A 14,030-nucleotide genomic window follows, 5' to 3' on the forward strand; every position below is an offset into this window, starting at 1 on the left:
ACAATCAAGTGCTTTTCAAACTCTCTGGGAAACAGAAAATGAAGGAAAATTTATACTTGCCATTGCGTCAAAAAATAATATACCAACAATCAAATGAGCAAAAGCTGTGCAAGAGACTTATCATGCATGTAGAGCAGAATATGGAAACTAGACAAAGAAATGGGGCCCAGGTTGGCTGTGCAGACCTGCTCCACTGTCCAGTGGATCTGAATGTCAGGTGTCAGGTCTGTTGCCCTGGGGGGATGTCAGTTCAGGGTATTCCCCATGGAATTCGGAGGTGTAAGCCTGGTGGTACTGGGAAGACGGGAACTGACAGAGTACATCTGGCAGGCGCTGAGCTTGGGAGGCTGCTTGTTCTGGGGGTTAAGGACCCAGAGCTACTCCCTGTGCTGATACAGTCGCTGACGTCCTGATGCCCCAGTTGCTTTATTCATCTCTTGCCCCTTACCCCTCAGCGGCTTCCCCGACCCCTCTGAAAGGCCAGTGGTGCACGCTAACTAAGAGACTTCCCAGTCTGAGCAGCAGCAGGCGGCCTCTGCCCAGGCTGAGTCTCCGCTCCCTTGGAGACCTCACTTCTCCTTACCCAGAGCAGGGGTCTGCAGCGCTTTTCTGTAAAAGGTTAAGGGGGTAAATATTTCAGACTCTGCAAGCCATGTGGTCTCTGTCACAACTATCAACTAGCCAAAGACAACAGGTAAGTAAGTATGTTTCAGTAAAACTTTATGGACACAAATTCAAATTTCATATACTTCTCACATGCCAAAATATTATCCTTCTTTTGATTTTTTTCAACCATTAAGAAAACGTAAAAAGCATTCTTATCCACAGGCCATATAGAAACCAGCGATAAGCTTGCCCTCTGCAGGCCATAGTCCATCAGTCCCTGCTTCCTCTGGATGCCTCCAGCAGCATAAGGTCGGGTGGGTCTTTGAGGCCTGGGTAGGATAAAAAGTCTCTTGGGAACATCTAGGGTTGCAAGTGCTGCTGGGAAAAGTAGGCTTCTGGAGAACCAGGGGTTTTTAAGCCATCTTTAATAGCCTTCAGTGGCTTCCCTCACCCTAAGTTAAGGTCAGAACTACTTAGCAGGGCCTTGTGGCCCTCTGTGACCTTACCCATACCTGCAGGGCCACTTTCAGCTCCTCCTGCCTCCCTCGAGGGCTCCTGGGCTATGGTCCCTCTGTCAGGGCTGTGCCTGTCTGTGCTTTCCCTGGGGTTGGGAGCCCTGAGCCCCCTTCCCCAGGCTGAGCTGGGAGACTCTGATGTGTCTCCCATACTGCTATGGTTCACACTTGGTCTGCTGCAGCTCCCCGTAGTGGGCTGAAGGCTGTCTTGTGCATGCCTCTCTGCCTCTCGCCACGCAAGGCTCACAGTTGGGGCTTAGTGAGTGTCAGAGAGCTGGAGAAGTTATCCTGGAAGACTTCCAGAAGAGAAGGGAGAATTTATGTGCTGGTGCAAGATTTGAGATTTTCCCATTAGAAACCTTCTGAGGAGTCTCTGTTCCTGACATTGGTCCACAGGAGTGATTCTTGCTTTGCTTTGGACTTGGGCCCTGGGAGGGGAAACAGCATCCCCACTTCATTTCTGGAGCAGGGAGCAAGGGAGTTAGTGGAGCAAAGGCTCTGAGCTGACCCACCTTGGAGTCATCCCTGAAGCCTTCCTCTCCCAGTTCCTAGAATGTGCAGACTCACTTCTACCACTTCACAGTCCTGTGAGATGTTGTCAACACTTTGTGAACTAGGGAGCAGACGTTTAATTAAGTAGGCCCCATGTGCCCAGAGGGAGGGAGGGTGCGTTGGAGGATGATGCTCCTGGTTTGCAGTTTCCATCAGGAACTGGGCATCCTGGTGCCTTTCCAGCACCTATGCCCCTTCCCACACTCATTGGCTTCTCTCAGCCACAAGCTTCTCCCAGGCCATAATGAATGGGAATAGAAGAGTAGGAAGGAGATGAAATTGAGGTAATGGTAATAGGGATGATGACGTTTGGAGTGTGGGGCAAGGAAAAGGAAACCAAGGGTCCTTTGTTCTTTAGAATTCAACACATGAACAAAAAAAAGATGAAGGAATAAGACTGGGCACCACGGCTGCTGAGGTAAGTCTGTGGGTGGTGGTGGGGAAACCCCTCCCCAGCATTCCAGGGGCCAACAAAGTGGGCCACGAAGGGAGTTGCTGGACATCCACGAGATCACATCGCAGGGAGTGTCCATTCTCTACTGGACGGACTGTAGGTCCAGTAGGCTTCCGAGATGAGGTCTTGGAAAGGCAAGGACAGCTACTACCTGGAGGGCACGCGACAGGGGCAGAGCCAGGCGAGACAGAGGCTCCCGCAGCTCGCTGGGCAGGCGCATGGCCTGGGGGGCTCCAGCGCCAGAGCTGAAGGGGAACAGCATGGTTCTGGCTGCCTAGAGCCGGCCAACCTCTGGCCAGCGTTTTCATCCTGCCTCCAAGAACCCTGACACCCTGCGGAGGTCCCTGGAAACTCTCCCCTCCCCTGATTTAGGGCAGCTGCAGAAGGAGGGAAGAGTGTGAAAAACGAAACCAGATTGAGAAACAGCTCGATTGTCATCTCCCTACTTTCCACACACGTAGGCAGCTGCAGAGGCTGGGGAGGGTCCCTCGGGTAGCTACCCCATCCCCAATTCTCTGAAGGCGGCGCCCGCAGAGCTGCCTCAATAGCCCGTGTGCTGTGTGTTACTGACGGCGGGGTGTCAATCATTCCCTTTACGCTCCATCCCACTCCGGACGCAGTGCCGGGCTAGCTGGGCCTGGCGGGTGGGTAAGACGATCCCACCTCTAGTGCCCTACAGTAAAGGAGTAGGGCAGCCCAACCCTTCCCCAGGACACTAGCAGAACCGGCGCGGGGCGGAGCCGCTGCAGAGACACTGCCCCAGCTGCAGCGGGCGGGGCGGAGCCTCGAGGGAAGGGGCGGAGCGGGGGTGGGACCACCGAGGCGGGCCTGGAAACTGCTGGAAGTGTGGTCGTACGAAGCCGTCGCTCCTTCCGCCGCGCTCAGGCAAAGAGTCCCCTCGCCAGCCCCAACCGGCGCCCTTTCCGCAGCGGGAGTCGTGCCCCGCGGCGAAACGCTGTCCCTGTCCTCTGTCCCTGTCCGCTGTCCCCGGGAGGGCAGGGGGCCGGGGGCTGCCCAGAGTTGGGCCTCGAGTTCCTCACCGCCCGCCGGAAAGACCCCTTCCCCTTATCCAGCTGTAGGAATTTGTAGGGGATATTCTAGCAGGGAGATCGAGCCTGGGAGAGTAGGTGGGAGTGGTTGGCCCTTTTCAAGGCGTCCCTTGAGGCTGGTATTCGGGTGTGAAGGCGCCTGCCCCACAGGTTTTTAACGAGATCAGTGGGGATCGTCGCCCCTAGATTCACTTATTACGCCATATGAGCTTTCCCAATATCTCGTTCTGGTGGTGTCCTGTCTTTTAGAGCACGGGGACGGGGCTATGAAAATGAGTAAATACGTGTGCGCTCTGACTGCTTTCTCCCTTGACCGCCCCCCTCCCCTATTTTGGACCATGACGTCAAGGTGGGCGGGCGGCGGCAGGTGCGCGGCTCACAGGCATCCTCCTTTAAGGCGGAGGGATCCGGGGGCGGGCCGCTGGTCTGTGCTTCGCCTTATATAGAGCGTCTTGGGGCACACACCCGTTCTCTTGAGTCACCCCCGCCGAGGCTGGTTGCTGCCGGTGAGCCGGACCCAGTCCTTGCCCCCTCAACTCTCTAGTATACTTGAGATTCTTATTCTTTAAGGTAAGGCCTCAGTCTTTTTCAGGCTTTTCTAGTTTGGTCTTTCTTTCGAGTTGCTGTATCCTTCCTCCCGACCTTTCCGAGACCCAGATTTTGTCCTGGGGAGGCTTTTGGGGATAACGCTGCTAATTTCGGGGGTGGGTGGGAGGGGGCTTTCGAGTTAAGCTTCTTTTTCCTTATGTGTTTGGTGGTGGGCTCTCTTTTAGGCGGCTGCTAGGCACGGGTGAGGTGGGCCGTGGAGTGGGGCTCGGGTAGTGGGCGGTTGCACGTGGTGGCTGCGCCGGCCCGGGACGCTGCCATGTTTGCCCCTCCACTTCCGGACGCGGCTACGGGACGTCGGAGGGTCCGTAAGCCGTGGGGTGGGTGCGCGCTCAGTGTGACTTAGCTTACCCTGGTCTTGGCCAGGTTTTGTCGCCTCTCTTTTTGGACGGGGTTTTCAAGTCTTTTCGGGTCCGTTCCGTGAGGGTTTGCGGCGAGGGATGCCTGTGGTCCATCGTGCTTTTCCCCTTTAGATCTTTCCTGCGGTCCCGGTGGAGGGAGGGGGCAGGCTCTGGGATTCATGGATTTATTCCTCCCCCGCCCCTCCCCAAGAACTGAGATTGTTCTGGAAGCTTCTGGAGCCCGGCGCCCCGCCCTGGTGCCCGGATGCTGGGGCGAAGGGAGGCTGCGCGGTGGCGCCCCCTCCTCGCGTGGCCCTGGCGGACGCATGTCCGGCAGTGACGAGAGTCGGCCCATCAGACTACAGCCACCATCTTAGTTGTGTTTGGTTTGGTCCTGCACATCAGTCACGTGTGCTGCGGGAGGGTCACATTGGAGCTTTTGCTTTATCGATTCTTTGTCTTAATATAAGTCTCGTGGGCGAGCATCCTACTGGTGTCTCACGGGTTACCCTACCTCAGTATGTGAGGCAGCAATCCTATACTATCTCCCTGGAGATACCTAGTGGGGGAGCAGTTTCAAATCATTGCCCTTTAACAAAAACTTGTCACCTTGGGGGTTCCCCACCACCACCAAAAAAGAGTAATAGAAATACAGTGCTTTGCACATTTAAATGTGCGTATTCACCTGGGGTTCTAAGTTCGAATTCAAAATACCGGGGTTAGGGGCCCTGCTCGGCGTGCCTTACAAATTACCAGGTGATGCTGAGGCTGCTGGTCCATGGATCGATCACTTAACAGTGGTTTGGCCCCAAAATACCTTCCGAGAAATCTTAATTCTTTTGTTTTAAAGTGCTGGGTTCCTCTCCCAATTGTCTTCTGACTAAAAGTGTAGCCTGAAATCTTTATAAAGAAAAGGATTTTCAGTCGCAGTACCCAGTTCAAGGCAGTTTGAATTCTTTAATGTCTTTGTTGTAGATAAATTTTTGACCTTTCTTATTTTAGATGCCTGAGGAAGTGCACCATGGAGAGGAGGAGGTGGAGACTTTCGCCTTCCAGGCAGAAATTGCCCAACTCATGTCTCTTATTATCAATACTTTCTATTCCAACAAGGAGATTTTTCTTCGGGAGTTGATAAGTAATGCTTCTGATGTGAGTGACCTGAGCATCTTTATTGGTGTTGGTTTTGTTTCAGAAAAGGGGTAGAAGGTTGGTTTGGCACTTTGTGGGAGTCACTATTAAAGGGGGTTATAAAATTCCTGCAGTTCCAAAAAGGTTTGTGTTCCCTTATGAGGCAAATGGGATACTATAACTGATTCCTAAACTATAGGTTAAAAGGTAATCAGATTTGAGGGACTTTTGTTGTTTTTGCATGAGGAGATGGGCTCTAAGAAAGCAGAATCGTTAAATTGCAATTTGTATTTTCAGGCCTTGGACAAGATTCGTTATGAAAGCCTGACAGACCCTTCCAAATTGGACAGTGGTAAAGAGCTAAAAATTGACATCATCCCCAACCCCCAGGAGCGCACCCTGACTCTAGTAGACACGGGCATTGGCATGACCAAAGCTGATCTCATAAATAATCTGGGAACCATTGCCAAGTCTGGTACTAAAGCATTTATGGAAGCTCTCCAGGTATGTGGTATTTCAGTTAGGCATGCACTTTGCATATTTATTGATGTTGGTTTGCTATTTATTTAAAACTTTTGAGTTTGACTTTTTAAAACTTTGGCAGGCTGGTGCAGACATCTCCATGATTGGGCAGTTTGGTGTTGGCTTCTATTCTGCCTACCTAGTAGCAGAGAAAGTGGTTGTGATCACAAAACACAACGATGATGAACAGTATGCCTGGGAGTCTTCTGCTGGGGGTTCCTTCACCGTACGTGCTGACCATGGTAAGTTGGCTTTCCTGTTAGGGTGTCTGAGTTAGAATTCTGGAGAAATAGTAATAAAGATCTTGAGCACCCTATTTGTAAAGTGGTTGTTTTTCTCTATACTTGTGTTTAGTGTTGTTATCTTACACTTGATTCTTATGGACTGTTTCTAGGTGAGCCTATTGGCCGGGGTACCAAAGTGATTCTCTACCTTAAGGAAGACCAGACAGAGTACTTAGAAGAGAGGCGGGTCAAAGAAGTGGTGAAGAAGCACTCACAGTTCATAGGCTATCCCATCACACTCTATGTGAGTATGTCATCTGATCCTCTAGAAAATTGCACGAACCTTGGTTTTTTGCTTTCTGTATTCTGAAACGATCCCTGCTACTTCCAGCTGGAGAAGGAACGTGAGAAGGAAATCAGTGATGATGAGGCAGAGGAAGAGAAAGGTGAGAAAGAAGAGGAAGATAAAGATGATGAGGAGAAGCCCAAGATTGAAGATGTTGGCTCAGATGAGGAGGATGATAGTGGCAAGGATAAGAAAAAGAAAACAAAGAAGATTAAGGAGAAATACATTGATCAGGAAGAACTGAACAAGACCAAACCCATTTGGACCAGAAACCCTGATGACATCACCCAGGAGGAATACGGAGAGTTTTATAAGAGCCTTACCAACGACTGGGAAGATCACTTGGCAGTCAAGGTAAGAAGCCTTGCTTATTGGCTCAATGGGAGGAGCAGGGTGTTGGTGATAAGACATGGAACTTGCCCAACTGGTTGGTAGCTGGGAATGGTGATTGTGATGAATTCCCCCTCAGGTGGACCCTTCCAGGGTGGAGAAATGACATACATCTTCCCCAGTGACCTAACTGTATCTCCCAGGCAGCCTTACCCACCCAGGGTTCTGATTTGACTGTTTACTCTTTGACCCAAGGATTATATATAGTTTGTACCATGTTGGATTCATTTAGTGCATTAGGGCTTGATTTTCTCAACAGCTGCCACAGTATCTGCTCTATCCCTAGTGCTTAGGGGAAGATCTTTGTTCAGATAATTTGTTGTTAGGACTAAAAGTCACTTTTATCTTGAAATACAGAGTTGGCTTATCTGGGGTTTTCTTTCAGCATTTCTCTGTGGAAGGTCAGTTGGAGTTCAGAGCATTGCTATTCATCCCCCGTCGGGCTCCTTTTGACCTCTTTGAGAACAAGAAGAAAAAGAACAACATCAAACTCTATGTCCGTCGCGTATTCATCATGGACAGCTGTGATGAGTTAATACCCGAGTACCTCAGTGAGTATCTTCTTGGCCTATTGTGGCTTGGTTAAGTCCTTTTAAGGCTTTCTGCATTCTGAAGGGGACTTAAGTCTTCGTCTTACATTAAGGATCCTCTGCACCATAACAAGAGAAGGTTCAGTGAGAAAGTGGGTCCTATCTTGAATGTAGATGACCCTCTGTATCTTTTGTAACTTAGTTTTTTCCCTGTTTGATTTCAGACTTCATCCGTGGTGTGGTTGACTCTGAAGACCTTCCCCTGAACATCTCCCGAGAAATGCTCCAGCAGAGCAAAATCTTGAAGGTTATTCGTAAAAACATTGTTAAGAAGTGCCTTGAGCTCTTCTCTGAGCTGGCAGAAGACAAGGAGAACTATAAGAAATTCTATGAGGCATTCTCTAAAAATCTGAAGGTAAGGAGGCAGCAAATACTGGCTTACTTTATAATTACGATGGATTTTGTTTTTTATTTACATAGAGTAAGTAGTAAGTTATTTCCTAGTAAGATTTTTCTTTTCCTCCTCTAACCCTTAAAGCTTGGAATCCATGAGGACTCCACTAATCGGCGGCGCCTTTCTGAGCTGCTGCGCTATCACACCTCCCAGTCTGGAGATGAGATGACTTCTCTCTCAGAGTACGTCTCTCGCATGAAGGAGACCCAGAAGTCCATCTATTACATCACTGGTATGTTGGAGCCTGGGTCTAGTCAGAGCCTCTCCTTGGGAGAAGGGGAGGACATTCAGGGATACCTGGGAACTGGCAGTATGAGGCATTCTGGTCCTTGATCTATGGTCAATTATCCTACAGGTGAGAGCAAAGAGCAAGTTGCCAACTCTGCTTTTGTGGAGCGAGTACGGAAGCGGGGCTTCGAAGTGGTGTACATGACAGAGCCCATCGACGAGTACTGCGTGCAGCAGCTCAAGGAGTTTGACGGGAAGAGCCTGGTCTCCGTTACCAAAGAGGGCCTGGAGCTGCCTGAGGATGAAGAGGAAAAGAAGAAAATGGAGGAGAGCAAGGCCAAGTTTGAGAACCTCTGCAAACTTATGAAAGAAATCTTGGATAAGAAGGTGGAGAAGGTAAACAGTTGTGGAGCTAAGTTCTCTTATAATAAATGCCTTCGGGGTTTTCTCTCCTCAGCCTCTTGTTGCTACACCACTTGTGGTTTTAGGCAGCCTAATTTGTTTAGAGCCATTAGAGAACTTCTTCTCTTAACCAGGCAGATTTAAGGTTGCTGTTCTTATAAAACTCAGCAAAGATGAGGCTTTTTTTTCCTGAGAATAGAGCTTCAAAAACCATTTTTGCCTTAAAGTGGTGGTTTAATATAAACTGAATGTTTCTGACTGTCCACAGGTGACGATCTCAAATAGGCTCGTGTCTTCACCCTGCTGCATTGTGACTAGCACCTACGGCTGGACCGCCAACATGGAGCGCATCATGAAAGCCCAGGCGCTTCGGGACAACTCGACCATGGGCTATATGATGGCCAAAAAGCACCTGGAGATCAACCCAGACCACCCCATCGTGGAGACCCTGCGGCAGAAGGCAGAGGCGGACAAGAATGACAAGGCCGTCAAGGACCTAGTGGTGCTGCTATTTGAAACCGCCCTGCTCTCTTCTGGCTTCTCACTTGAGGATCCCCAAACCCACTCAAACCGCATCTACCGCATGATCAAGCTGGGCCTGGGTGAGTGCCCTCGTCCTCTTGAGTGTGGCAGTGACTTGGGAATTGGTCTTAGGGGGAAGATTTGACTTAATGCTTTTTGGGTCAATTCCAGTGGCATTCTTTTCTGATTTTTAGGCATTGATGAAGATGAAGTGACAGCAGAGGAACCCAGTGCCGCTGTTCCTGATGAGATCCCTCCCCTTGAGGGTGATGAGGATGCCTCTCGCATGGAAGAAGTAGATTAAGGAGTTTTTACCTGCAGACTTTGCTCCTTCTCTGTATAGTGTCCCCTGGCTCTCCCAGCAGCAGCCCTGCGTGGCCCCAGCCCACCTGGTTCCCTCTGCTGATGTCTAGTGGTTTTATTTCTGTCTTTCTAAGGCAGGATACAAGGGCCTCAAGCCCTGTCCCTTCCCACATTTGACATAGGGTTTGGGTGTTGTGTTGTCGTGTTTGTTTTTGTTCTGAAATTAAAGTATGCAAAATAAAGAAGATGGCGTTTTATACAGTTCTGCTCTCGTAAAGTATATACAGTACTGCGTTTTGAGTTTCCCTAGGTTTTTTACCAAGTCTTAACCTGCCATCACCCTGAGAACAGGTTATATGGTACATAATAGTACATCAAAAGCTTTTTTAAAGGCTTCTTTCTTACAGTGGTACTGGGAATTGAACCCAAGACCTTGTGCATGCTAAACACAGGGCTCTATCCAAGCTATACCCTTCCATCAAAGGCTTTTTTTAAGTTACACAACACTGAATGGTAGCTTTTGAACTATCCTGTAACACCCTTTCCAAAGCACAGATGGATCTTCTACTCAATCGTGTTAACTTTACTATGGTAATAAAAGGCACACATGTAGAGACTGTTGAGTTTGGGTCTTCCTGGGTTGGCTGGATGAGGCATGAGGGCATGAGCTGCAGTTCCCAGTCAGTCACGTGATCACAAGGGTAAGCAACTGGTACAGGTTAACAATCTTTCTCACTTCAATGGTTTTGCCCAACTACAGGCTGCTGAGGTAAGTTCTAGATAGGTTAGGCTAAGCGACCGTAGGCAATCTTAAGTTGGTTTGTACTTGGAGTCAACCAAAACACAGGACCAAGCCTGTTGCAGTAGTTTAATAAAATAAAATTATAAGAGCAAAAAGTTACATTTCCAAAGTACCAAAACCTGCACTGGCTCACGGAGCAGAGCCTAGGGATCCAGGAGCGATAGGGGTGGGATTGCTGGGTGACTCCCCACCCCCTCCCCCAGCACAGCACCAGCTCTCACTCTCCTGGGAAAGCAGCATTTGGAGCCTACACCATTTGTGCTTCTCACCAGAGGAAGAAACGCAGGTCTGTCAGAGTCTGGAAGGATGGGTATTTAAGGTAGGGCTCACACACAGGTGAAGCGCTGGCAGAGCCAACAGGCAAGACTACAGGGACCTTGAGGAGCGAGGAGCTTTGGAAGGTGTCTTGACACACCCCACCTGCATCTCTACCTTAGGACTCCTGCTTCCTAGAGGGTGGGTGACAAGGCAGAGGGGAAGGCTGCCTTCTGGCCTCCCTGCCCCCAAATGCAGAACTGGTTTGCAATACTGAAGGAAAAAACCTGCACTTTTTTACCCTTGAGCCGGCCACCTCAGAAATTTACTGGTACCTTGAGAGGGTCCTAGTCACTTCATCCCTCAGGCCCCTCAAACCTTCTGCACAGACGACTCGACTGGCACTGCCTTCTTTCCCCGCTGCTTTAGACGGCCCCGGGCATAGACTCGGAGCAGGAGGGCAGCAAAGACCACAGCCACCCCAAGCCCTCCCACCACAGTGACAGTGTGGCCGTAAAGGAGGCAGGAAAGGAGGATGGCAAAGGCCTGGCGGAGGGTCATGATGATGGTGAAGACAGCAGCCCCAAACTGCCCAATAGTGTAGAAGATGAAGAGCTGGCCGCACGCAGAACAGATAGAGAGCAGCAGGGTGTGTGCGGCAAATTCACCATATCGTCCCATGAAGCGGATCCCCTCCAGGAGGGCCCCCTGCTCTAGAAGGGAGCCCACTGTGAAGAGGCAGGAAAATAAGTTGACCCCAAACATCATCTGCACTGATGACATCTTGTAGGCAAACAGGGCATCCTGCCAGTTGGAGGTGAAGCTGTCAAAGGCGATGTAGCCTGACAACAGGATGAGGCCTGAGAGCGTGGTGGCCGGGGAGCTGTGGGGCTCTGGTCCGCTGGACAGCAGAAACATGCTGACCCCGATGGAGATGAGGCCGGCTGTCAGATATTCCCAGTGTTCATAGCTGCGCCGGGACACCAACTTTCCCATCAGCATAACAGGGATTACCTTGGAGGCCTTGGCCAGCACCTGGGTGGGGAAGCTGACAAACTTGAGAGCTTCATACTGGCACCAGCTGCTAAGCACATTTGATAGGCTGGCAAAGGAGTACCGGTACATGGGTGCCCCGTGCCGGGGCTGCTTGCATAAGATGCAGTAGAGGCCAGCCACGATCAGTGCCAGGACTCGGTTCATTAGCACCAGGAACTGTGAATCCGAGAAGCGCTCACCTGGCGAGGTGGCTGTGGCCCCATAGCTGCGGGTCATCACTCTCTCCTGCAGCACTCCCCAGGTCAGGTAAGACACCTGAGTGGGGAAGGGCGGAGACAGGAGAAGATAAGCAAGAGAAGGAAAAGATAGGCCAAACAGGACCCCAACAGTCTCCTTCCTATCTAACATGATTTAAAGGACCACCTATGTATTTGGGTTCCTCTGTAGTAATTAGAAGTTTCCTCTCCCCTCCCAAACCTGGATTCACCTTGTAGGGAATCAAGGGTGTGTGAAATGCAACAACAAATGCTTTAGGACTGACCAGAGTTTGTCCCCACAGCAGGGTTTTTTAAAGCCGACTCCATCCCAAGTATTTCCCTATTTTCAACCAATTCCAGGAGGTAAGAATTCTTAAAGAAGATTGGACACTTACTAGTTCAACATGGTATATATACCAGATGAACTAATAGAGCCCACTCCAAATGCCCTGAGGTCAGCATCTCAGCACCCCTCTCACTTGCGGTAGTGGGGAAGGCTAGGTGGCTTCCCCAGACTTTTATCAGTGGGTTAACTATGTGAGGCACACCACTGTAAGCGGAAGGGAGAAATCACCGAAAAGAGGGTAAGAGAAAAGAGGAAAGGAAAAAACAGCATTTCCCCCAACTACCTCTAAGAAGACAGCGTGCCTCTGGGAGGAGGACACACAACACAAACACCAGCAAATCACTGGGACTGGTGGGGTGAAAGCTCTGGTTCCACAGAGTTCCCGCCTGCCCGGACCCAACCCAGGAAGAGCAGCAGAGCCTGCCTACCTACCTGGAGCCCCGCGGCACAGAAGAGCAGCTTCAGGGCCTGCCAAGTGGGACTGGTCTCTGTCGGCTCTGGCCGGGGAGCCAAGGGAACCTCGTCTGTAGCCTTGGGCTCATTGCCAAACACACAAGTTTTCACCAGGGGAAAGCAGAGGCCCCTGCCTGGAGAAAGCACACAAGAAGCCCCAGAGTTCTCCCTAGCGCCTCATCTTACCCAGAGCTGCCAGCCAGCCCTTCTGGCCGCCCTCCCAGCCTTGCCAAGCCCCACGTGTCCTTTGCAATCCTGACCAACCCTTGTTAACACAGACCAAGCATACTTCCCCAACCTTTCCCCCACACACCTGTCTCCAGGTAGTTCTTCCGCCTGAAGTACTGCACCAGCAGGTAGCCAGGTACCATAAAGCTCGCATAACCAGCAGCATTCACCAAAAAGCGGAAGAACCATAGCTGGGTCCACGACTCCGGAGGGGCTTCGGGGTTCTCCCCACCTGCCCCCAGGGAGGGGAGCGCAGCCAGTACCACCACTGCCCACCACCTGCAGGGACCGAGGACGTAAGAATCAGGGTGCAGCTCCTTATCCTCTCGGCCCTCCAGAGGGGACGACACTGGAGAAGGGCCCGGAGTCTCCTCCCCGCCCCTTCAGCGGCAACCCGGCGCGGACAAAGAGCCTCTCTCTCGCCTAGGGGTGCAGGCGCCGGACAGGCAGGGCTCTCTCCATACCCGGGAGCGGACCCGCCCCTCCGGCCACACAGGTTCCTTCTGTTCCCTCCAGTGCCTGCCGGCGGCTCCGGCCAGAGGCGGCGTCCCCGACCCCGCCATCCAGGTTCCCGGAGCGCCAGGGTTCCCCGACTTCGCCCGACACTCCTGGAGCCCCCGAGGAGCACGACGCCACGCGGCGCCCCTACAGGCGCTGGCTCCGGGAAGCGCTAGGCCGGCTTCTGGCCGGGCAGCTGGGACCCCACCCGGCCCCCCGCGCGGAGGAGCGGCGGTCACGTGGCGCGGGGCGCAGTCACGTGGGCTCGCCGCTCCCCCCAGCCCCCTACCTGGCGTCCATGGTCCGGGCCGCGTGGGGCGGAGCGGGGCCGGGGAATGCGGGTCCCCGGGCCGCAGGCGCCCTCCGCTCCCACTGTCGCCTCCAGGAGCAGCAGGCGAGCCACGGGCTAGCGGAAGTGCCGCGCTGTTCCCGCCTCCCTCCCGGTGGCCGCCACTCCGCCCCCGGCCGCGACCATGCAGCGCCCCGGGCCGCCGCCGGGCCACAGCGACCCCTCGCGGCCCGGAGGGAGACGCGGCTCGGTGAACGCCAAGCTGCCCCTGCGCGGGGTAGGCGGGGAGCTCCAGGCCCGTGCCGCCCCCTGCTTCGTCATCGCCCTTAACCCTCACCACCGGCCCGGAGGTCGTGGTGACCATTGCCATCCTAGGGGCCGGGACGTTAAGGTTCTGCCTCCTAAGCACATCCATCGTTATGTCACCGTTTTCCCGTTTTCTGGCAGGAAGATGTCCTTCCTTTTGTGACTGGGCCAGCATTTCTGTCCCCCCATCCCTATGAACTTCAAGGCTCTGCACCTGGCCCCCGTCTACCGTGCCCACTCACCCACCCCCTGCAGAGCCCCAGTGGCCTGCTCTCAGTTCCTATAATTCACCAAAGGCCTTCCGCCCGCCCCTTACTCATCCTTCTGAGTAGAGATGACACTCAAGAGGACCCCCGACCACCCAAAGTCCCGCCTTCCCCCACTCCACTGTCCTCCCTCCCACCATTCTTTTCCTTCCTTTGCATCCA

The 14,030-nt window shown here is 52.4% G+C and overlaps 2 protein-coding genes across 3 annotated transcripts; one reads left to right on the forward strand and one right to left on the reverse strand.

The window, feature by feature from the left end:
• Positions 1-3,508: 3,508 nt before the first annotated feature.
• HSP90AB1 (heat shock protein 90 alpha family class B member 1) lies at positions 3,509-9,434 on the forward strand. The gene is made up of 12 exons (XM_006190705.3): positions 3,509-3,746; positions 5,126-5,272; positions 5,549-5,755; positions 5,856-6,015; positions 6,168-6,301; positions 6,389-6,697; positions 7,119-7,284; positions 7,488-7,678; positions 7,802-7,949; positions 8,073-8,341; positions 8,616-8,949; positions 9,064-9,434. The coding sequence occupies exons 2-12, from the start codon at positions 5,126-5,128 to the stop codon at positions 9,171-9,173; spliced, it is 2,175 nt and encodes a 724-aa protein (XP_006190767.1). The 5' UTR covers positions 3,509-3,746; the 3' UTR covers positions 9,174-9,434.
• A 591-nt stretch (positions 9,435-10,025) lies between these two features.
• On the reverse strand, positions 10,026-13,449 carry SLC35B2 (solute carrier family 35 member B2). Of its 2 annotated transcripts, none has more exons than XM_032463176.1 (4): positions 13,297-13,449; positions 12,595-12,788; positions 12,261-12,415; positions 10,026-11,540 (listed from the first exon to the last, which is right to left on the reverse strand). In XM_032463176.1, exons 1-4 carry the CDS (start codon positions 13,305-13,307, stop codon positions 10,602-10,604), a joined length of 1,299 nt encoding a protein of 432 aa, XP_032319067.1. In that variant the 5' UTR covers positions 13,308-13,449; the 3' UTR covers positions 10,026-10,601. The 2 variants fall into 2 exon arrangements, with proteins under 2 accessions (XP_032319067.1, XP_032319068.1); XM_032463177.1 differs by lacking the exon at positions 13,297-13,449 and adding an exon at positions 12,974-13,270.
• Between the last annotated feature and the right edge of the window lie 581 nt (positions 13,450-14,030).

Source organism: Camelus ferus, chromosome 20 (assembly GCF_009834535.1).
Source record: "Camelus ferus isolate YT-003-E chromosome 20, BCGSAC_Cfer_1.0, whole genome shotgun sequence".
Classification (NCBI taxonomy): domain Eukaryota; kingdom Metazoa; phylum Chordata; class Mammalia; order Artiodactyla; family Camelidae; genus Camelus; species Camelus ferus.

Coding starts and splice junctions, on each gene's coding strand:
- HSP90AB1 (XM_006190705.3), top strand. CDS start 5,126: ATGCCTGAGGAAGTGCACCATGGAGAGGAGGAGGTGGAGACTTTCGCC. Junction 5,273..5,548: donor TGATAAGTAATGCTTCTGAT/GTGAGTGACCTG, acceptor TTGTATTTTCAG/GCCTTGGACAAGATTCGTTA. Junction 6,302..6,388: donor GCTATCCCATCACACTCTAT/GTGAGTATGTCA, acceptor TGCTACTTCCAG/CTGGAGAAGGAACGTGAGAA.
- SLC35B2 (XM_032463176.1), bottom strand. Junction 12,416..12,594: donor GAAGAACTACCTGGAGACAG/GTGTGTGGGGGA, acceptor TGCTTTCTCCAG/GCAGGGGCCTCTGCTTTCCC. Junction 11,541..12,260: donor TCTGTGCCGCGGGGCTCCAG/GTAGGTAGGCAG, acceptor TTCCCCACTCAG/GTGTCTTACCTGACCTGGGG.